The following is a 23,622-nucleotide window of genomic DNA, read 5'->3' on the forward strand; positions in this document are numbered from 1 at the left end:
GATAAGCGCCGCACCTTGCCGTGCCCGCTCCCGCCATGAGCCCCGGTCAGGACCTCCGACCGGCGTCCTGTCAGCTTCGCCCCGCCCCGCGCCCCACAGTGAGCTCCGCGCCGGTGCGCCGTTCCCCGGGAAGCCGAGCATGGTCTTCCCAGGTGTTCTGGTCTCCGTTCGCGGAAAGGTCAACTGCATCGCTTTTATGCACCTATGTGTGCAAGATCAAAAAACAGTCTGGAAAAAAACAGCTTAACAAAGGGCGACCGGCACTGCAGGCGCACGCCGCGCAGGCAGCCCTCACGGTTTAACGGCCGGCGGGTCCCCGCCTCGTGAGGGCGGGCAGTGCCGGCGCTCGGCTTGGCGGTCGCTGTAGTGATCTTGCTGGGAGCCGTTCCTAGCGGCGGGCGCAAGAGGGAGCCCGTTCAAACTACCGCTCCCAGGGCCCGCTGCTGCTTTCTTCCTCTCCACCCCCGAGATTTCCGCCGGAGCAATGGCGAGGGGCGGCTGTCGGCGGGTGAAGGGTAATGGGGGCTCCTGACCTGAAGCACTGGCCGCAGAGCCGCGCTCAGGGCGGGAGGCTGCCCTGACTCTTCCCCGAGGGTTCCGCCGGCAGAACGGTGGCGAGCGGCAGAGGCTTTCCGTTTAGCTCGGCTGCCTCCGCCGTACTTCGCTCAGGGGGCTTGGGAGCCGTGCCCCGGCATGCTGCCCGCCTCCCTTGCGCGGGCGGGGCAGCGCGGCGAGCGGCTGCGGGCCTGCCTGGGGAGGTGGCTGCTCGCTCCCCCTGGCTGGGCGCTGCCGGGGCCGGGGCCGGGGCCGGGGGCCGGGCCCGGGCCCTGCCTGAGGTGGCGGCACCAGCCCGCCCGCGGGGGGCTCGCCCCGCTGCTCCGGGCCGCCCGGCGGAGTATCGGGACGCAAGCGGGGGGGCTGAGAGCTGAAAAACCTGGCGATAATAGCAAACATGTGTCCGTGCAAAGGGACCGGAAAGAAGAAACTCTGCAGTCGGCTGCTCAGAAAGGTAAGGCGGGCTGTAGTCACTCGTGAGTGCGAATACTGAGCGCCGCTCAAAGAGGCTGGCACGGAGAAAATTACTGCTGCAGCTGAGATTTGAGAGCCTCAAAACTCGAGAATTGAAAAAAAAAATACAGTTCTCAGAAAATCAACCACCCCTTTTATTTTCTCATCGTATTGTTTGCAGCAGTTGATACATTTCGGCGTATGTATTGCACAAGCAGACCAGAAATTATATGGCTTCTTCCAAACAGCTTATTGATTTAGAGTTTAGATCACATCAGGGATAAGATACAGTAGCCTCTCATGTCCCTTTTCAAAAGGAAAACCTATCACACACAACCTGTCTCAATGCTGTTGAAACAAGTTTGCTTCCAGCAAAATTGTCAAAGCTCTACATGTGGTACTAGTTTCTTTATAGGATGGCTGTCACTTTGATTGGTCTCCTTCACTTCAGTGAAAAGTGATTACTGGGTAATTAGCCTCAGAAGTTGTAAGTGCTTTGAAAAGGTTTGTGAAAAACATCCTCAACTGATAGAAGGCTGCAGGAAAAATGGTTATTAAAGTTTCCCCGGTAACTTGTACTTCACTGAAAGGCACACCTTATCACTTAGACAAATCAGTAGTCTCTTTCCAAGTTCTCAAAAATATTTTGTAACAGAGAATCTCATGACTTTTTGGAGTGTATACTGCCACTTTTACTAGTACATTAGATCAAAACTAATAGATAAAAACTAATCAGATAAACTGCAGTTAATGGTCTCAATAAATAAAATATATATTTTGATCTAATATCTCTCCTTTTTATTGTTCACTTGATTGAGAATTCATAAAATCAGTTATTTTCAGTCAGTGTGTGCAATTTATGAGCTTATGCTTTTTTATTTTTACTTCTCCCTTTCTCTGCATAAGGATTGCAATGATTGTGGGTTTATATGGTAGCTTGAATACTGCAGTGCTAAATACCTCATTAGTTCTTAAAAAAAAACTAGCTCTCATGTACACGAAAAGTAGCAATAAGTGCTATTCTGAGTCTTGAAAACATCTAGTAGGAAAGCAGAAAATAATAAGCCTTAATACAGAGATATAAATACGCCCTGCACAACCTAAGGGACGTTCCGTGGCCTCTTTCTTTTAGTGATGAGGCATTATGGAAGCTGTTGTTGGAATTTTTTCTTCTGCCAAGATGTTGTTTGAGCTGCAGACTAATAGAAGAGCATTTGTATAAGAAAGCTATGCAAGTCTTACTATCAAAGATTGTAACTCCTGTGTTGTTTTCTGTCTATTTCAGTGAAAGAAGCTGGAAGAGACTTTACCTATTTTATTGTGGTGCTCGTTGGAATGGGTGTTACAGGTTATTTTTAAAAATTATGTTCTTTATCGGAAGACGCTTTTCATTCATCCCATCTGGTTTGATTAGTTTTCATTCCATTTGCTGTTGTTTCTGTTACAGGTGGTTTGTTCTATGTGATTTTTAAAGAGCTATTCTCTTCTTCTAGTCCAAGTAAGATCTATGGAGATGCCTTGGAGAAATGCAGATCTCACCCTGAGGTTGGTTTTTGAACCTTAGTTGTAAGTTCATGTTTCTCAGTAGTTACTGTCTCTCTTTGAGTCAAAAGTTCATACAAGGAATCTCACAAGCAAAGCTACAGGAAGACTCACATGGTGCTTAGCAGGCAAACACCAGCAGATCTGCCTGTGCTTTTAGCTGTCCAGAGGTGGGTCAGCTCCAAATTGGAGCCTATATTAGGACAAGTTAATGGAAGCACTGAGCCTGAGTGAATTCGCCGGCTAAAAGACAAGTTAAATGAGTGTACCACAGCATAACAACCGATGCAACAACAGTGTCTGCCCTTTCAGAGCATGTTCTTGTGTCTCCATATGGAAAGTCTTATAGATGTACCTGAGTGCCTACTAAATGTAGTACTTAAGGAGTTCTGGTGGTCAGGGAGGCAACTGGTCCCACTTAAGTTTTGTAGATCTAGCCTGCTGCCTTTCTTCAGCACAGCTTTTCTGTTGTGACACTTCACTAGGGTTCTGTCATTCTACAAAGCACTGCGTTCATTTGAAACATGGTTAGCATTCCTGTGGCTAACAGGAAAAGAGAAAGAGAACAGCCGTATGATCACACAGTCACATAAGATAGCTAGACATAAACAAAAATCGATCTAAAACTAGGTTTTAAAAACCACCACTACAGGCAAAACAAGAAATGCATGGAATAGCTTTCAAACAAGGTTGCTAGAGATGCCATTGATGATAACCTAGAAATGAAGTGACAAGTTGTCACTAGAATAAAAATGAAGACTGCTTTGGAAAAAGTTTGTAGAATTAAAACTTCTCTCCATTACTTATACAGTAAAAATAACCCTCCCTTTCTAACCAACTTTAAAGTAAGTTTAAAACTAGGTTAATTTGGTCTGGCTTTATAGATCTAAAAAAAAAAAAAAAAATCACTGAATTTCTTGAACAGTAGTGTTTTTTAGATAATGTGAAGGGGAGTGCATTTGCATTTTAAACTTTGAAACATGTTCTCTTGGAGGAGACAGCAAATATTTCATGCTTTTAATTTTTCCTTTTTACACAATATGTCAGTGAAGTAGGAAATACACAGTAAGAAGAGAGATTAAAGTGTCATAATCTCAGAGGACGGTACAAATGGAAGATATCAGTAGGATTTATTTTAGACATTTAATATGTGACTGTAAAGAAAAGCACTGAAAGACAGAGGAATTTTCCTTACACTCTTTTCTTTCATAAACTCTGCTGTTCTTGACACATCAGACTCACAGGGGGCATTTTGTTGAAAGAAAATGCATTCACAGCAGGGGTGTGAGCTGATACTGGAATATCTGTTTGAATGTGATACCTTCTGACAACTCAAACATCTTTTCTCTTGTAGATAATTGGTGTTTTTGGTGAATCTATTAAAGGTTATGGGGAGGCAACAAGAAGAGGAAGACGACAACTTGTCAGGTGCTTTTTGGTGTTTGCCCCATACAGACACTAGTTTTTGCACAGCAAAGGATTTTGGGTCACATCATAGCAAGTTAGATCTAGATTAATTAACTGTATGTGACGTACCCCGTCACTTTTGAGTGAAAATGAAGGCAGTTTTTTGCAGTATGTGGCACATACCACTAGATACAGTGCATATACAATATAAAACGGCAATTCTAAGTGCCTCAAAACAAGCAACAGTCAGCATGGTAAACATAGAGCTGGTGTCTCCAAAAAAGAGGACAAGTCTGAAGAGAGTAGTACAGACGCCTAGGCATGTATCTGGGGAGCAGCGATCTGACTGAAGTTTGCAGTCTGAAACCCTCAAATAGAGTAAAATTGTTCTTTGAAAAATTGTTCTTTGAGAGTTTTTTTTCCTTTTGAAGCAGTAGTTCTTATCAGGCCAGAAAGAGCAGGAGGTACTAACTTTCAGACTTCCAAGAATCCACCTTGCTCTGTTTAAAGCTAGGCTGGGTCTGACTGTATAGGTTGTAGTCACTGCAGTGACAATTGTCCCGAGCTGATATGCAGTATTGACTGCCCATTTCTTATATTGCTTTTTGGTCCTTGCGGCCACATCTCTACTGTGTATTTAACAGAACATCTCTCACCTAAACCTTTCATGAGTGTATCTATTATTCTCCTTTTGAGGGAAACAACAGAACTAATTCTTATGAAATGTAAATCCTCCTTGCACTACAACCCAATAGGGGCTTTGTCTTTATTGGGTTCTTTGACTTGAATTTATTCAAGGAGGTTTCATATAGGATGAGACACATAAGCCCAGATACACAACTTGAACCATGAAATTGAGAGGGTTTTTTCCGGAGGAAGGTGATTTTTACTGGTGGAAGTTTATCTTTTCACTAGACTGTGAAAAAGTGTTTAAAGTGGAGCTGCTAAATGAAAAGGACATGCGGAAATGTTTTAAGCATCTGTGTATAAAACACACTATGTTAATAAGTAAATGTACTATCAGCTTTCCTACTATTTCATTTCCATCATTTTGAAAGTCTAGTATTTTAAATAAATTTTTGAGCTGAGGACTTTGTAAGATTGTAGCCTTTGTGTCTGCAGTATAAGGATGACCTTACATGTCTCCAAAATGTACAGATATTTATGTGTATGAACACCTTGAATGTGAATTTACTGCAGTAAATACTACCACTGTACTACTCTTTATTCATTTTTGTTCTCTGTAACCCATCATGTCATCTTAAACTGTACCGGAAGTTTAATTCACAGGGTGTATCTGGGCATGACTGATGGAAATAAGAGCTTGGTAGCATGCAGCAGTTAGTAATTTCAGTAGGAAAAAAACTGGCACCAGAACTCTAGTTTGACCATTAGTTTCTGGAAGTGGTTGCCTTGAAAGTAACGTGACCTTTCTATTTATCTAATATTGGAGCATAACCTAACTCCAGTCTAAATATCAGCATTTAGGTTGGAGATCTGATATCAGTGCCAAAGTTACACAACTTCAGTAGAATGTAATTATTGCCAAAATAAGTAAAGCATATAGTAAACTGTTGGTTTTTATGTGATTTAACCAACCTGATAATTATTGACAAAACGTTCTTTGTGTGTTTTGGCTTGGTAACTTAGTTTGAGTGCCTAAAAAAAACCCTGGCAGTCTTGGCGATGTGGGTGTTCCTTTCTAGATGTCAGGCTCTGAATCTGGGGGCTCTTTAGAATAAATACAAGGAATTCCAGAATCTTCAGCCGTTGGATTGCTGTTGAGTTTTGAGGGGAGGACTGAGGTGAGGACATTTAAGCACTTCATCTGTTAATCCTCAGCTGCTAATTAGTTCTTCCTTCGAACTCCACTACTCCTTATAGGCTCACAGGAAAGCTTGGGAAGAGCAGTAGAGAAGGACCCCATAGTAGCATAAGGACTGCATCAGAATACACTTTCTCACAAAATAGTTAAGCAGCTCCTCTAAATAAGAAGTTTAAATTTGAAGTTTAACTAGCATATAATATGTATCCTTGCTGGGTGGGTTGTTTTCTTTTGCTGGTTTTAGTCACATTGAATATGTAAAGGATGGACTGAAGCATATGCGTTTGAAGTTCTATATTGAGGGCTCTGAACCAGGGAAGCGGGGAACAGTCCATGTGGAAGTCAAAGAGGTATGTACAATTGCTTGATATAGCTGACAAGCTTAATCTTGAACTTCAACTACCAAAGAGAAAAAAACAGAGCCTGAAATTGTTTTCCTTACAGAATCCTGAGAGAGGAAGATTAGAGTTCTGCTACATATTTGTGGATGTTGACACCTATCCTAGAAGAACCATTGTCATAGAAGACAACAGATAGCCAATGATAAAAGTTGCCACCTCATCTCATTGAGTATTGGATGATCCTGGTGTAGCCAGTCTACACATGAATTGTTCGGTGTTCTTGATTGTATCTTGCAGCTTTGGGGTTGTGTTGCAGGATGTAGCCTTTCAGGGGCCTCCATTAAGGTCTTTCATAATAACAGATACAGGATTTGAAGTGAAGCCAATGAAAAATAGTAGAGCCATCAATTATGGCAGATACTTTTGACATAGGATAATAATGGCTCATAATAAACAGTTTAATGCTGGATAATACTTCTACACACCCAAAAACAGTCTTCCAAGATTTTAGGTTTGGATGAGGAGCTTTTTGTCTTCCTTTGCTTGGATTTCCCACTAGCACTGCAATAAAGAAAGCGGTATTTTAAGTGTAGACAAACTTGCTGTTTTCATTCTGGATGCCTTTGTGTATATAAGAAGGTAAAATAAGAATGTATGTTAGTGATGCAAAGGGGATCTAGCCCCAAGGCATGTAAGAATATGGATTGTGGAGACACACATCCATGGCAAATGACTGAAGATAAAGACTTCAATATTGGTATCTTCTAAATAGATTAACAGCACACAGAGCAGCAGTACTGTTTGCCCCTTCCAATGTTTGCCATGCTGCTCTGCTAACTAATGACTGTTGTAGCTGCTCAGCACTACCCACAGTTTTCCCATTAACTTAACTAATCTAAATCTGGGAATCAGATTCGTATAGATTTACCAAAACTCAAAAGCTGAACTCATGACCAAATTTCTCACCTGGGTTTCTTCCTTAGGGCAACATGGCAGATAGAAAGCATAACCCTGTGTATTAATAATCAGACTCAGTTGTGCCCATCTGTCAAGCAGCACCAACCAAAAAATTTCAAGCTTTAGCTTCTTACATTTAACCACTTTCTTAAATACCAACTAATGCATTTTCCTGTAGTTACCTATCGTATTAGTTCACTAGTTAATTATCACACACTGATGTTCAGTTATCAGCCCTTATTATGAGATCATTTAATGGTACATTTGGATGGTTCTAAAGTTCATACAATATTCCCTCATACAGTGCCACAAATATCATATATAGACCTTTAGTAATACTTTACTGGACTCTAGCCATCCTGTTCATCTGTCTCCCGGTAATCTTATTTGCATAATCATAACAACTAAACATAATACTTTGTTAGACCTGGATAACTTTGCTTTATATTAAGCAGTACAACCTTGACTTCAGTCAGATCCTCATATTGTTTGAAAGTATTCATTGAAGAGGAATCACACATTCATCCCAGTTTGTGAGCAGAGGAACCACACATTATAGCAGAGCAGCCACCAATGTCAATCTGTTAAACTGAAGGCATTTTGGAGTTTCTACACTGTATACAATAGAACTGACTTCTACTGTGCAGGCCAAAAGGATTTTTACAAAACTTTGAACATCAGTTGAGACTGACCGAAGTGATTTTGTATCTGTTAGTTTCAGCAGAGTTATACATTTGTCTGCTTTCTTTCATCTCTCAATGGATACTTGTCAAGACTAACAAGCCCACGATTTTACACAGTCAAAAGCTACAGAACTCCATGTTGGTGCCTCCCTATTGTAAGTATGAGAAATGGTTGTGGTGCTTGATGTATTGCCATGAAGTAACTTTGATAAACTTTTATTTTTACCTACAGTTATTGACATCATTAATGTCCATCTGGAAAGGTGTCTTTAAATAGTGAAAGACATTGGCTCCCTTTGTGTTATTTTCTTGAAAGCAGTAGAGTCAGTAACACCTTTTATGACTTACGCCTATGACTCTTCCCAATTCTTAGCATTACACTTGCCAAAACTTTTGTTTCAGAAGAAATTTTGAAACCAACCTAACTGATTTATAACCCAGTTAAAGAAAAGAAGAAAATATCTGAGGCCCTCATTGTTTCATTGCAACCCGCTGCAGTACTGACTGATAGCATTACATACCACATTTACCTGCCACCGCTTATGTCCTGTTGCTATAAGCATGTGTCGTACCATGGCGGGTACTGAAAACCACCTCTGCAAGAGTTTTTTCATGAATGCAAGACTGAGCAGGTTTGTCTGAGCACATCAGAAATTTTGCAAGCTATCTAAGTTTATAATCTAATACTAAGATTACTAGCCTTAAGCCCATACTATACCTTGATAAAAATGTAATCATTCTTCACCTTTTACAAAGCAAGACACTGTAAAAATACACAATTTAAACTAGAAAACGTAATACTATTTTTGCCCTTCCTTTATGAGTTTCTACCACCATATCAAGCTGCCTGAAAGCCATTGTAAACCTCCATGTCAACAACAGAACTGACAGGCTAGGTTTTTTCCTGTAACTGCATCCCAGCTTTGCTTTCTTATTAATCCAGCTGTGGCTTGTTTTCAGTGGACTTCACTGCTGCAGAAAGGAGTACTTCCTAAAGCAAGATGTAAAAAACATTTCTTTATAGTAAATGGTATAGGTACAGCAAAGAGACCAGCTGTTAGGTTTACTTTTGTCTTGTTTTAGAGCCTTGCTTGCACTGAAGAAAGAAACTGTCAGGACTAGAAACTTTCTGGGAAGGAAAAGATTATGACCTCACATAATGATGTTTTTCCAACAGTGCAGGTACGTGAAATTCTATGTCAGGCTTGTGGAAAAACAGCAAGAGTTGACCATTGGGGTTAATGTGTGTGTTTGTTTTCAGCTTGAGAAGACAGACTAAGAATTTGCTTATTCACAGCCAGATTTATTTACCTTTTTTTTTTCAGTAGCAAGGACTCCTAACATACAGGGAAATGTAAGGTATTTCAAGGGTTGTGTGAAAGAACTGTCTATGTGGAAATCAGATCCCTAGTTGTTTGGTCCCTTTGACACATCAGAATAGAAGTTTTTAAAGTTGTCTGTAAAGCTGTCAGTACCATAGTTCTTGCGCTTTGGCATTTGTGTCAGGCCTCAGTATTGTGCTCCCCAGCTGGGAATAAATGCTACAGTTACAGGTGTCAGGAGCAGTCTTAACAAAGGCAACATAATGATTCTGTCCCTTTGGCAACCAGTCCAGACCCATATGAGAAAAACAGAGACAGACCAAAATTGGCAATAAGGAAGAGACACGAATATAATTTAAAAGACATGGATGGATGTGGAGTTGTTCACAGTGCAACTGACCTTCACAATTTCTCCATGATGCTGTGACTGTCTAAAAGCAAAGTACAAACCTCTGTTTTATACACTGCATTTCAAGAAACTGCAGAATCCAGAGAAACAAGTCAGGGGATTACTTTCAAGCTTATTTTTTGTTAGGGTAGCCCCAATATGGCAGAGTTATAAATAAAACGTTTCTCGTCCTGTACTTGCATGGAGTGCACTGTTGTAATTTTCACAACTCCTCTTTCTCCTGTGGAGTTGCAAGAAAGCAGATGGGTGAGCGCACTTGCTCAAAGCAGCAGGATACACAGCCGTGGTGGCACCCTCCATACACCTCGTGACAAACAGAACATCTTAAAGGCTGGAAAAAAAGCTGCAGTGGAGGAGTATATCGTATATAAATCATCTTTGTGTATCATCCTGTTTTGTAAATAGCAGAATACTAGAGAGGCAGGGTGATATTTTGCTTCTAAAAAGCAGAAAAATACAATTGCCATTATAAATGTAAAATTATAATAATCTCCAGGAACTGCTACTTGCTCTTCCCTAACTAAAGCGTAACCCTCTTTTATTTCGTTGGAGTCCAAGGAACATGGCAAGTCAATCAGTCTCCCCCCTGGTGGGAAGGGGTGCAGAGCCCTTCCAGGGTGCCTTCAGCCATCCTCTTTGCTGAAGCTGCATTACACACCCTGTCGTGGTTGGGTCTAAAAGTTATTCACAGACTAAGGGAGCTATAACATTTGCAGCCCTATCTCTGACAATCTCCTTTCCTCTTGGCCACCTCCCTCAACATCGTCACCCCCACAGAGAAAAGGGAGCAAGACCTCAGTGTCTGTAGTTAGCTTCTGACATTCACATACTTGTAATGGGTGACATGGGCCGTGCCCCTGGATGAATTGTGTAACACAGGTGGTCTTTTTACCATGCAGTGCTAGTTACTCTCCTGTTGGCAAACGGCCACATAAATGGAGGGGATTTTCAGCTCTAGAAATATTCTCCTGTAATTCCAGGAGAACACTTGGCATTTCCTTTAAAGCTGCCTTTTCTGTGGAATAACTAAAGTGCCCAAGAAGTAGTGTACTCCATCAGTACACTTTGCTTTCAAGCCCTCTTACCAAAACGCTAGCTAAATGCAACAGTAAGAGAGGTGGGTGTACAAGTGTTGTATACAAATTGTGTACATTGTGTACAAAATGTTCAGGAAGCCAAAGGGTAGTGAGGTCTGCACTGGTGTCTCTTTAAGAAAACTATCTAGCCTTAAATACCGTTACCTTCAAAACATTCTGAAAAGCACAATATTCCATTTAAATTTCTCTTTCCCATCTTGTCTATGTCTAGAAGTAGTATTTATCAGGATGTGTACTCAGTCCATAAAGTGCTCCTCATGATTTTTTTTTTACTGCCTGCAACACCTCGCTAGCTAAACAGATATACAAGGGTATTTTTCTTTACATTTCTGGAATGGGGGGACATAGCTCTAAAGGAAGTAACTTTTCCTGCTTTGTGAAAAAGCTGACAATATACTTAATAAAATGAAGGCAAAATAAAAGAAGTAGCAGAAGAAATCCACCTTTACCTGGGCTTAGATATATTAGTGTTCTTAATTTGGACAGATGACAGATACGAGGCTCAAATGCTTTCAAATCTCAGTGGAGGAAAGCTTTTGGGAATCCTTTTTCTAGTAAAATCTCTCCAGTGAAGAAAAAAAAGGAACTTCATAGCTTGATTTATCATCCTCCTCCTAGCTAGATACCTATCACCAGCAAGATTATTTAAGCCCCATGAGATTTCAAGGGTATTAAAGTTTTATATGTATGTAGTTTGGCTGCAGAAAAATAAGTTAAACAGCTCTTGCTAACATAGAAGCCTTGTGGGAACTAGTTACTTTTTTCCATATTCCTTGTGAGGCTGAAGTTCTGTCGGTCCCTATGGACCAAGCTGGGATCCATGTTTAAAAAACTATTTTCTCAAATCCTGTTTAAAGCAAGCAAATACATGGGGGCACCTTCATCTGCATTAGGTGAAGAAGATTAGTCCAGCAAGACATGCAGTTTAGAGAACCTTGATCTCTTCTGTACTGCTTTACCTGGTGGTAGTTTTGCACCGGAGGAGGAGAACTGCATTCGCCGAGTTTAAACATAATGTTTTGGAATGCCCCTGTTGTAATTTTGAAGACTTTTAGCCTAGATTGTTCCTTAAAAAGTTGTCCCTGGTTCACTGGATCATTGCGCTACCAGTAAGCCGTGCAGAGCTCCTTCTGCATGGCAAGCAGCTCAGACTGCTCCGTCCTCTCACTGGATGATGCTTGGCTGGGGAGAAAACAAAGTAACTGGAAGGTTCAGTTTCACTTTTCAGTAAACACAAGCAATAAACATTTCAGTGTTTTCTTTTTAAAGCTCTTTCCTCTTTTTCTCTGGGAAAGCACAAAATTATAACATATGCCAGTTACTTTCTGATGTAAAACTGTCATGTTATTGTTGCTAAAGCTATGGAAAAAAATAACTGTCAGGAAGTCAGAGCCAAAGCAATGACATTTTCGTGGAAATTAAACACATTTTCCAGAGTTAAGTTTTGATCATTGCAGAATTAATAAATATATATATATATATATATATATGCTCGAAACCCCATTCTCCTTTAGGAAATGAAATGTGTCACTCACCAGTCAAACGCTGTTTTTCCAGAAACATTGTATGGCAGACTACTTAAAATGTATTTGAGGTAGGTGTGCAACTTGGTCTTAACTTTCCTGTCTCTGCCTTCATTTTTGTGGATGCCAAAACTTGTGTACGTAGTATAGGCAGCCAACATCCTTAGAGCTGATTTGTGGGAATAATAATGTTATTCTGTCATCTACATGACCTCTATTTGAGTTTAGGTCCTGTGTATACTTGCTGTATCATGACAAAAAGAAATATACCTTCAGGAAATTAATTTTGTGAAAACTTTATTTTAATAGCAGAAAATGAATACTCGTTTACTAAGCTTCAGTAAACAGAAGATCATGCAAAGAAAATGGAGTTTTAGACTGGGAAAGAAAGATGTTGCTGTGCATGACTGATTGACTTTAAAAATGACCTTGATACATAAATAATTCCAGCATGGAAATCAAGTTTCAACAGCCGATGTAGACAATGGAGTCATGATCCTGGGAATGGTTGCAAATAAAGGCATGTCTGATACAAGAAATTTCAACAAACTCACTGAACAAGCAGAGAAGACAGGAATGTGCATAAGACAATTATTGTATCACATGCCAGCTGCAGAAATAAAAAGACAAGGAAGATGTGCTAGGGGTTTTCACAATTATTTTCAATTCACTTTGTTCTCAGCCTCATCTCACTATCACAAGGGATGCCATCCATCCTAATACTCATGGGATTATTCCAGTGTGTAAATTATCAGCAACCTAACCTGTTAAAGATTAGGTCCAAAAAACATTGGGGGCACATTTTGAGTCAAAGCCCACTTTTAGGATTCATTACAGCCTGGAAGCTGATGCAAATACATAGGGAAAGCACAAAGATTTAAAAAAAAAAAAAAAAAAGGATAAAAAGTTTCAAGGAGCAAGCTTAAAGATGAGTGTAAGGGCTCATAACTGGCCTCTGTATATGGGGTCGGGAAGTCTGCCTGAAGGTCTAGAACACAGTTGGCACTGGAAAAACAGAAATTTGAAAGCAAAAAGATGTCCCACCCCTTTTTTTATTTAAAAAAAGGCCTAATCCGTAAAGAGGTTTTCACTTTCTCAGAATAGAGAATAAAACTCCAGTGCACGTTCTCCCTAGGCAGCTGGGAATGTATGATATAATTTGATTATTGATATAATTATGATATAATATACCAAGGAGAATGAAACAATGATTCCAAACTGTACTGTGAATAATTGAACAGCAGAAGTATTTGATGGTTTTTCTTCAGAAGTTCTCAGTTGTTTGTGTGTGTTACATAAAATAATCTATAGGAATTATAGAAGAATGTGAATTAATACCATTCTGTATTCAAATTCAGTATATTTAGATTTTCTTAATAACGATATGTAAGTTGAAAATGTAGCAAATAATACATTTTGCAAATAAAAGGAAAGAAAAGGAAAAAAAATAAAAAAGCTTGTTTGGAAGTCTTGTGGTTGCCCTAGGAGGAATACATTTGTTTCCCTTCATCTCATACAGGTCATCAAGGAACTGTTGTAACTTGACAAATAAAAGAAATAGGCACAAGTACCTGTTTCAGTAAAGCAGTTCAGTTTGGAAGGCCTCTGTTTGCTGTGGATCAGATAAAGATTTATATCCTCTCAGTGTTCAGTATCAAACTACCACATTTCATTTTAAATATCCACATAAAAAATAAAACCAGTTATGGAAAAGACGTAATAAGTAAGCTTATAATTATCTACATAAAGGAGATGACACAGTACCTCCAAAAGAGAGTACCATGGATTTCAAAATAATAGAAAATGTCAGTTTTAGTTGTCATATATGGCAAGTACAAATATTTACCCGTCTATATAAAAGTTTGCTGTATGTACTTTGATACAGGCTTTTGCCTGAGGTGGCTGTGTGGGGAGGGCACATGCACCCCTGTCCCTCTGGCTGGGGGTGGGATGCTCTCGCCTTCTCCGGCCCAGAGCCGTACTGTGGCAGGTTAGCCTTGGCCAGCACCCAGACTCCCACCCAGCTGCTCCCCCCGCAGTGGGATGGGGGTGCAAATGGGGAACAGCAGGAACGAGAATTCTTGTGGTTGGGGATGAAGACAGGGAGACCACTCGCCAATTACAGTCACAGGCAAAATAGACTTCGTGGGCAACCTGCCGCAGCGATGGGGCACCGAGGGAGGCTGGCGGCGGTGGCGTCTCTACTTCCAGATCACGTACACACGTCTGCCTCCGCATCTTAAAACCTCCCAGTACTGTGCTGGGAAAACTTTCCGGGATAATCATGTTTATCCAACCTCCATTTAATTACAATTCCCCTTTATCTGAATCACAGTTATGTTCTCTAGCATGAATTGCCTTCTTGTATTACTTGCTACAATCAACTCTATTAACCTTCATTTATCCAAGCACGTTTTCATTTTTTATAGGAACAGGGTTGCTTTGCAATTTCAATCCTAATTCTTTTTTTCCACTAAAAACATAACAATTTCAGCCATAACAATGTCTTATTACAGCTGTTTTATACACATACTAAATACGTGGCTATATTCCCTGAGATCTGATTTGCTTCATTAGCGCTACAGCATCCATAGAGGAGCTGGAAGTTAATTGCTATTTTGTGTGCTGTCTGGGGACATACATTACCTTAGGTTTAATAACACGAAGCCAAATCCCAATGGCGGAGCGCAGATTTGCAGAATGCCACTAGTTGCTTTTCAGCGTGATACCTGGCAAGGTGCAGGCATCCCCTCCTCCTCCGTGTGGCTGCAAAGCCACCGTATTCAGGTGTGTGACACTGGTAAGGATAAAAGTGGTGGAGAAAAATGGCTGAGATGTCTCAAGGTTTAAAACACAAAGCAGCTTTCTATCAACTGTCTTGAGCATAAAAGCCTCATAATAAACCACAACTACTTTCCCCTGAAAACATCCGTGAAAGATATCCTACTTTACCTTTTTTTAAATTTTTTGTATCCTTCCCACTTCTTTTCCCTGAATTTCTCTTTTAACACTTTTTTTGGGAGTCCTGCCAGCTCTACATATATTTCTCTTTTCCTTCAAAATATTATGCCTAACTTCCGTGTCTGCATTTCTCTTCTTTACCTATATTTAATTTAACAGAATGAAAGCTGAGGAAGAAATATTACACATTCAGTTTCGAAGGTTTCTAGGGCTGGCAGCTTTTCTCCTGTGGTTTTCTCCAACTTTTCCGTCATGCTGACTCACTTAAAAGGTGGTATGAAGTCAATGCCTACAGCCTGTAATTCAGCATCATCTGGATAAGTAATCTTACAGCTACCAAATATTTTACCATATGTTAAGGTAAATAAAGTGAAATGATTTCAGGGAAATAATTTTAATTTTACTGAGTGCCCGATTTCTACATGAAACAGCGGCAGTCTAACATTCAATGTCTTTCCTATGAAAATCTGGAGGTATGATTATATCAGTACACCATATGCTACGCAATGGTTTATATCCAAAATAGAAGTCAAGGAATTCATCCCTGCCCCATCAAAAACTGAACAATTAATCCCAAAGAACAATGTCATCCAAACCTGCCCTCTGCCACATTCTTCAACTACTTGCATTTTAATGTGGCACATGTCTCTACATAAATACATATATATGCATATACATATAAACATATATAAATATATAATGTAGAGCATAAATGTTATATAATGTATATTATGTATACATAATAGAAATACATACCTATCTACCTACCTACATATATATATATGTATATATGTTCTTGGCCTCACCTTGGTAAGCTTTTCATGTGACATCAAAGTAAACCAGCTTCTGAGGCCATTCCAAAAGACATCTACCATTACTGACCAAGTCATATCGGAGAGCAGCTCTCCAGTGATGTTCCTGAGATCACCATGATCCACATAGGCCACGTGGAACTCACAAGTGGTGCATTCTGGATGGTAGGTCAGATCGACCCCTTCATTTTTTAACTGATGTCCAGCACTCCATCCAAACCTTCAATGATTGACATCTACAAAAGCTTCAGACATCTCTCGGTGGCAAATACTTCAGGGGGAATTAAAAAGAAGAAATCAGATAAGCACAAGGATGTGACTTGTGCTAAGATTAGAGCCAGTCAACTCTAATCTCTCCTGCACTGAGTGAATCATGATGACAGTTTCTCCTGATAATCCCTCACTCCATCCTGCGTTGTAATGGTAACGGCCAGAAAAAGTGCTCCATTCACTGGTGGTTGTCAGCCTTTGGGATGGAATACCAAAATGAAAGTATATGGATTTGGTTTTTGTCGTTTTGTAAAAACATGCATTTTTCATGTTGAAAGTATTAATTCTAAACCAACTGCCAATGTCACAGTCAGCCCCGTTTACCCACAGGCTAGCCATCATGCTGTACCACCCACACGAGGGATGTGACATAGTGACTTCCTTTTCATGGAGGACTGGCCCTGTGCTTCCTAAGCAAAGTGTTCTTACATGACGTCTCCAAAATAATCATCAACCACAACATAAATATCAATACATACATGCACAAGATCAAAGAAAAACTAATACTCTAAAAAATGAAACCATCATAATGTCAAGAAAATGAGTATGTATTCCACGGAGTGAAGTCTGTATTTTTAGATTTAACACACTTCTATGAACATTGTCAGGCAACACTATAATCAGTGAGCAATCTTGCTGTGTATGCTCATTGAATGCTCTTGCTTGCATTCAATACTTTTGCTCTATGCCCAGTCTGATATGGTTACATCGCTGTACCTGGCGATAGAATTCAGGAGCAACCAGCACATACATATCCATGTTGAGGTCATTGTGATGACTTATAAAGGGTTTTGCTGCTGTGCCTGCTGGTGTCATACTCGTGGGAGTCTCCCCCTTTCAAATGGCAGACATTTGATGGCTTTCGAAAAACTATATTCTATTCAGTCTTGGATCCTCGGGGCAGGTTCCTGTCTCTAATTCAAGGGTCATTCATCTGTTCCCTGGGAATAAGAGGTGGTTTGCTGAAGGCCAGCTGCAGGCTGGTCTTTCAGACCCCTGCGTACCACGCACGTTCCTCAGGCCATGCTCTCTGCAGCGACTCTGTGCAGATCTCACTGGGATTTTAAAGACAAGAAATAACATGGATATTTTTGGAACTGCCTATATGACACTGCCACAACGTACAGGGTTACATGAGAAGCACACTTTCCCACTGAAATAATTTACTTAGTAGAAACAAGGACTTGTCAGTAATGATACAGTTATTTTCTGCATCACATAAACCAGCAATGAGCACAGGGCTGGGACTCAGGAAATACTGATTCTAAACTAAATTCTGTCACCCATCCCTTCTGTGGGTCTAGAGTGAGTATTTTTGTCTTTCTCTCTGCTATAATAATCACCTGTCCCAAATGAATGTTGTGAGAATCAGGTAACGAACTGAAGCTGCAGAAAGCCTGGGCAGGTAGGCAGGAGCCCTCAAAACAAAAGAATGAGTTTGAGAAACCCAGAGGGACGGGTTTTCAGAAACTCTTGAGGACATTTCTTAAACGCATTTCAAGTCAGGTACTCAAAAGCATTTTTCCAGGAAGATCTCATCACTTCTGTCTAATAAAGTGATGAGTAAAGAGAGGATTACATAATATGTCATGACATAGAAAAAAACCCACGATATCAACCTTTCTCTCAGGCCATACCTCAGGAATCCATGATTATACAGGAAGTTTCACAGGAAACTGATCATATTAGTGCAGATAATGAAGGGCCAAAGTGTCCAGTAGCCCAAGCCTGTTATTCCTGGACATCCCACGTCCCTGCGCTGCAATTCATCTCCAGTTTTAGTGAAAAGCTCTTTGGACTTGAAAAAGAATGTGACAAGAAACAGAAGCTCACTTTTAAGCTCAGGTTAAAAAACAGGGCAAACCAAAAAGTTTTATGCATAACAGTACTAAACCCATCACTGGAGGACAGTATGGACTTATTTACGCATATAAAGAATAAAGTACATGTCTCTGAGCCGGATGCAGCTTTCTTCTGATGCAAACAGGAGCCATAGCACTGCACACCACAAGTGGGAGCACACGTCGTTCCACAATATAACGGACTGCATGACTAATAGCAATTAAAAGTCATTGAAGTGCCACCTACTGTAAATGACAATGCTGTAATTTACAAAATGTGATCTGGAAGAACATTTTAAGCCTAACCATTGCATGGTACTGCGGGGTTTTCTTTTTGCCCCTTTATAGCTTAACCCCTCAGAAAGGTTTCTTTCACTAACCCGGTGGGTCTGGCTGGGGAGGAGCAGGCGAGGCTGAGCACAGCTCCACAGCTCCAGGTGCAGGGACAGGGTGCAGAGCCTGTGAACATGAGTCCCTTATGAGCACAACTGCCTTAGGTGAGAGAGAGGGAGCAAAAGCAGGTCTGGGAACAAGGTCCAGCTGAACACAGGTATATTACCTTACCCGGCAAGCGGTCTAATAGGTAGACTGGTTGAGATTTTGCTCCCTCAGCTGACTTTTAGTGGATATTGTGAAACATTTGCAAAGAGAAATTTGCAGGTTTGCGTCTCGGACGTGCATCTCATAGACCTTAATCTACAGCTGCTTCGGCTCCAGGATTATGCAGACGATCCCTGTTCAGGAACTGCTGCCTCTCCTGACGGCCAGTGCCTCCAAACTTAACCAGCACATCACAGCAAACAGCCCGGGAACTATCCACAAATTCAAGTGTGTTGGCAATGAGCAAATTATTTGTAAGAGGGAACAAATATATGGGAACAGTAAAATAATGATCGACCCATTTGTAGTTCACAAACAAAAAGGACAGCAATATTGATGAACACCTATTCACTGTAAATAGCAGGTCCAGCCACATCATACCTGGCTCTCACAGAACGTGTGCTTAAAAGTTGGTGGAAGTAAGTGGGAACACTTATGACTTAAAATATCTTTTTAGTCAACACTTGAAAGTTTTACATGATTTCATGCCCATGCACATTAATTAAGCTTTCTAGTTCTCATAATAGATTCTCACTGATCATGGAAAAAAGCCACAAAGTTGAGAGCAGATCTTGATTCTTCTCATATGACAAAAGTAACAGATGCTGCAGAAAGGACTGAGCTTTCCTAACACTGAACTGGGAACTTTATTAGGAGACAATAAATAATATTACCCTAAGCCCATTCACCTTTCTTTTCGACTACCTACAACATTCCCTCTACAATCTTTCCAGATTTCAAGAAACAGTAACTACCACCAGTAAGTCCTTCTTTATCTGCAAAGAATGCAGGCTCCCTCAGCTTTTGCCATAATTTGTAGTTTAGCACCACCTTCCTAGATACCAAAGAATGACAGCTTTGCACTGCCAGATCTTTGCCTTGATGCCTTTGTACAAAAGCAAAAAAAAAAAAGGTAAATACAAAGAAGGGTGGTTATTTCCCCATCTGTTTTAATTACTAGACATTTTTAGTAATGAGATGGAGTTCCCCATCCTCAGCAATTTTTAGACCTCAGCAGTTTTTAGAAACTGTCCCACAGACTAGGGCTCCCTGTAGCACTTCAGTTACGGCAGCTCTATCAATAGCTGTTCATCTGTGCTGTCATGGTTTCAGGGCCCATGGCTTATGGTTCCAAGTCATGAAAACTGAAGTTTCTAATGCAAACTGTAGTTTATGCTGAATATAGTGTATTTTCATATTAAAAAGGAGATTGTGAGTGCTTGATCTGAACAGGGTACATTTGCTCAACATTCTAGGCAATAAGTTTAAACCTATTTTCTACATTTCATCATAAACAACTGTTACGGAAAGAGTTGCAATGATTCCTTGAAAAACAAACAGAATTAACAAATGTATTTCACTGGCAGCCTCATGGTCCACAATATAAATATTTTCTTCCATAATCCAAGGAGATTATAAGAAAGACAGTAAAGGTGACAGACGTAAGGGTAACTGACCTTCATTAGCATCAAAGACAACCCCATACCGCAAAGAAAATTCAAGTGAAGCATCTAGATTTTTTTTTTTGATGCGTTCTTCAGTTTTCCCTTTCTGCATGTTCCCCAGCATGCCCTCACTTGCATGGGGCATGTCCAGGATCAGCTAACCAAGAATAAGCTTAATCACAAAATTACCTTACAATCACCCTCTGCAAAACCTCTTCTAGGCTGAGCTCCTTATCTTGTGACCCAGAAGCTGCATATACCCCCCATGACATGACCTGTTCTACAAAATTCCCACATGTTGATACGTCAAAAAAACCAAGAGGTCTGTGTACTTTCGCTTGGCTTGGTGTTTCACTTCAGCGCTCTATCAGAGACTCACAGGAGGTGCTCCCCAAGATGTCATCACAAAATTCTGGGTGACACGGTTGTGGCAGTCCTGCCTGTGTTTCTCAGGACAGCCCAGTCGCTAAGCTGCTCACTGCCATGTTGGATGCTGAAGCTGCATCCCCTCTTAAGCCTTTGCTTCCCTCTCTGGTTGTAAAATTATTCTCCGCCTACAAAATGCTTTTAATGAGGGAGAAACCTCTGAGGCGTTTTGTGTCTTAGTTTCTTTGCCTATGCAATTGCTCAAGCATAATCTGACTGTGAACATAAAGCAATCCCTCATTTTTATTTCTTTTGGGAAAGAAAAAAATACCGATATTGCATATAAAGCAACCATCACACTTTCCTTGCCAGGTGTCCACCCATCTATCACGTACCTTCATTTCCCCAAATGAGAACCCCAGCGGCAACCAACAGTGGTTTTAGTTATGGCAGTGAGCTAAGGAATGAACATGTTTACGTCTACTGACTCTGGGCAACAACACAGAGAGAAAATGATAACTGAGAAGAGAGGAGCTGTAGGTGTCAGCCTTTAAAATCTTCCCTGAATTCCACGTGTGAATCATTGTACCCTTTCTGGAGGCACCCTCAAAAAAATCCATGTGAATTAGTCTTTTGAGGTGGATTAGTTTAATTTCTTTACACTTTTGTGTGGGTATTCTCATTCAGAATTAAAAAATTAAAGTGGGCTTAATTTCATTTCCTTAATTTCCAAAGAGAACAGGACATTAAGGACACTGCGATTCTGGCTAACAGTGTCCACATAATCCTGTGTAATGCAGTTTGATTCATGCCATTTCAATTCACATCTTTAGTTTGCTTGGACTGCATTTCCAGCGTGGCCCTGAGAAGGCAAACACCAAATGCATAACTGTTTGAAGAATGTCACGATAGTGTGCAATGCTAAACAGATATATATTATTTTCTTGCCCCAATTAATGGAGCGTATAAATGTCTCCATAGACATTGCTACTCAGTAGAGGCAACCGCGTAAAGAGATCTGCATGCTCACGTGGCACATATTTTTGATGCTTCTGTTAAAATTTGAATTTGAGTTTAATTGCACCTGGACTTTGCATAGAAAATGTATTAAATCAGAGAGTTCTTTCAACTGTATATGACATTTACACTTGCAGAAATTACTGTTTTTCATACAGACATGCCCAGTGTAAACAGATTAACTCCTACTTAGCAGGAAAACTATTTTTAGATGTCTGTACTTCCCTTGCCTCTCCAGACCTTCTCAGACACCAATCGTTATCTCTAAAACCCCTCTCAGATTCCTCAGTATCAGACCCAGACCAGCCACAGTGTGGGACAGACAGCTCAGTCAGGAAAGCCATGGGGAGGACTCAAGGGTCATGGCGTTTTCCAGTCATAATGTTTATACCTCTGGTTCATTAAATTGATTTGGGCAGGCTCTGACTTCTCTTTGTAAAACACTACCACTGCAGATGAGCCAGTGGGTATCTCAGAGGTGTTAACACTGAACCGCAAGCCCTTTACAGCTCCGGTCCATCAAAAGCCACAGTCCTGGTAAGCGCAGCCTGCAGAGCAGGCAGCTGCCCTGGGCTGACGGTAGTTCTCCATCTTCCTCTCTACCACCCACGCCATTGCTGGCTGTGGCAGAGGTCCACACAAAGGGGAAAGCAGCACCCAGGGACTTTTGGGCCTTGTGAAAGAGTGGCCTGGAGAAGGGTCTGTGGGCTGCCCGCAAGAAATCAAGTCCAGTTTGAAGCAGAAAAGGAATAGAATGGGAGCTATGGACTCAGTCACTTCAATTTAATGCTTTTCTTCAGTGCAAGCCATTTTCCCTCATGAGTGACTGGTAAGTAAGTCAAAGTATTGTGAGAAGTAAGAGATTTCTACCTCAAATGTACTGGCCTGGTGAAGACATTTCTTTGCCAAATGGTTTTCTGTCTTTCAGGTAAGTGAACTTTGCAATTAGCCCCCTGAGCATGGTATTTGCATGAAAATCGTGCCATTAAGGATGCTCTCCTTGTCTTCCAGCTGCTGCATTTCAAATTTGACAGCATTGCTGTGTTGTTAGAAATTTGAACAGAACGAAGGGCATACAGAGAGAACAGAAGGCACACAGTATTAGCAATTATTATTTGATGAATACAAAGTGATAGCGCCAACTATAAAAGCTAGAAAAGTCCTGCTTACAGTTGTTTAGCAACTTGGAATTAAATTTTATACAATGAGCATCTGTTATCAGCTGATTTCCCCTCACACTCCTTCACCAAAAGCTTCAGCCAACATAGTTTGCCCATTTCTGGGGCAAAAGCTGAACAAAAAACGTGTCTCCATTTCTCCTCTGCCTGATGTAAAATACCAAGACCCTCTTCTGGCGGCTCCAGCAACCTCCAGTTTGAAGCAGGGATTTCAGATTTGCCTGCAGACAGCTTCTTGCTGCAGAAATGTGGCCTTTAATCCCCATGAAAGTCCAGGCAAATTTTGCTACTACACCACAAAGTGATAATTAACCTTGTTTGCTTCCTACAGGCCAATGCCAATGCCCTCTGCCTGTGGTTATCCCCCAGCAACCGGCTCTGGCAGCCCTTCCTGGGTCATGGCACCATCAAATGCCATGGAGCGCCCAAGCCCGGGCACCCCGGCGTGACTGTACCCCACTCTGCCCTGGCTGCTGGGTCATATCCATGCAGATTTCCAGCTGGGCAGCAGGAAATCCCTCGGAGCCTCACAAACAGACTTTTCTCAGCACCCCACCCTTTCCTCCGGGATTTATGGCAAGCAACAGGGAATAGCGTCCTTGGAAAACTTTTAAATCATGTTTTTAAATGGTAACATCTTACTTCTTGTTCTTGACCGAAACTTTTCTGTGTGCTGACAGATCCTTGCATCCTCCACACTCGGGAAGGTGAAGCCAGCTGAGCAGCTCGCCACTGAATTGGAGTTGTGTGGCTGCAAAATCCATTCAGCAGACCCAACAGAGCTGCCATGGGGAGACCAGGACCTCTGCTTGGGCACCCAAGAGATGACTTCTGATTAAAGCAGAGCTGTGAGATTCTGCTGTAGAGAAGAATATCAATAACTAAAAAAAAGCTATTTAGAAATTTATTCCACCATAGATTTGTTCTTTTTTATCCTCCTGTATGTTGAGAACACTGGCTGCTTATCCTCAATAATTGCAGCCCCCCCCTGCAGATGCCCCTGGCAGGGGCAGGGACA

At 41.1% G+C, this 23,622-nt stretch overlaps 1 protein-coding gene across 1 annotated transcript; it reads left to right on the forward strand.

Moving 5' to 3' along the window:
- The first annotated feature begins 443 nt into the window (after nucleotides 1–443).
- Nucleotides 444–6,721, forward strand: TIMM21 (translocase of inner mitochondrial membrane 21). The gene is made up of 6 exons (XM_072852824.1): nucleotides 444–1,009; nucleotides 2,294–2,356; nucleotides 2,456–2,553; nucleotides 3,905–3,978; nucleotides 6,027–6,132; nucleotides 6,227–6,721. Exons 1-6 carry the CDS (start codon nucleotides 694–696, stop codon nucleotides 6,317–6,319), a joined length of 750 nt encoding a protein of 249 aa, XP_072708925.1. The 5' UTR covers nucleotides 444–693; the 3' UTR covers nucleotides 6,320–6,721.
- The last annotated feature ends 16,901 nt before the right edge of the window (nucleotides 6,722–23,622 follow it).

The sequence above is a fragment of the Ciconia boyciana genome, chromosome 2 (assembly GCF_034638445.1).
Source record: "Ciconia boyciana chromosome 2, ASM3463844v1, whole genome shotgun sequence".
NCBI lineage: Eukaryota > Metazoa > Chordata > Aves > Ciconiiformes > Ciconiidae > Ciconia > Ciconia boyciana.

Excerpts from the sequence above, each read along its gene's own strand:
- TIMM21 (XM_072852824.1), top strand. The coding sequence starts at position 694 with ATGCTGCCCGCCTCCCTTGCGCGGGCGGGGCAGCGCGGCGAGCGGCTG. Across the intron at positions 3,979-6,026 it reads GGAAGACGACAACTTGTCAG|TCACATTGAATATGTAAAGG; the intron begins GTGCTTTTTGGT and ends TGCTGGTTTTAG. Across the intron at positions 6,133-6,226 it reads TCCATGTGGAAGTCAAAGAG|AATCCTGAGAGAGGAAGATT; the intron begins GTATGTACAATT and ends TTTTCCTTACAG.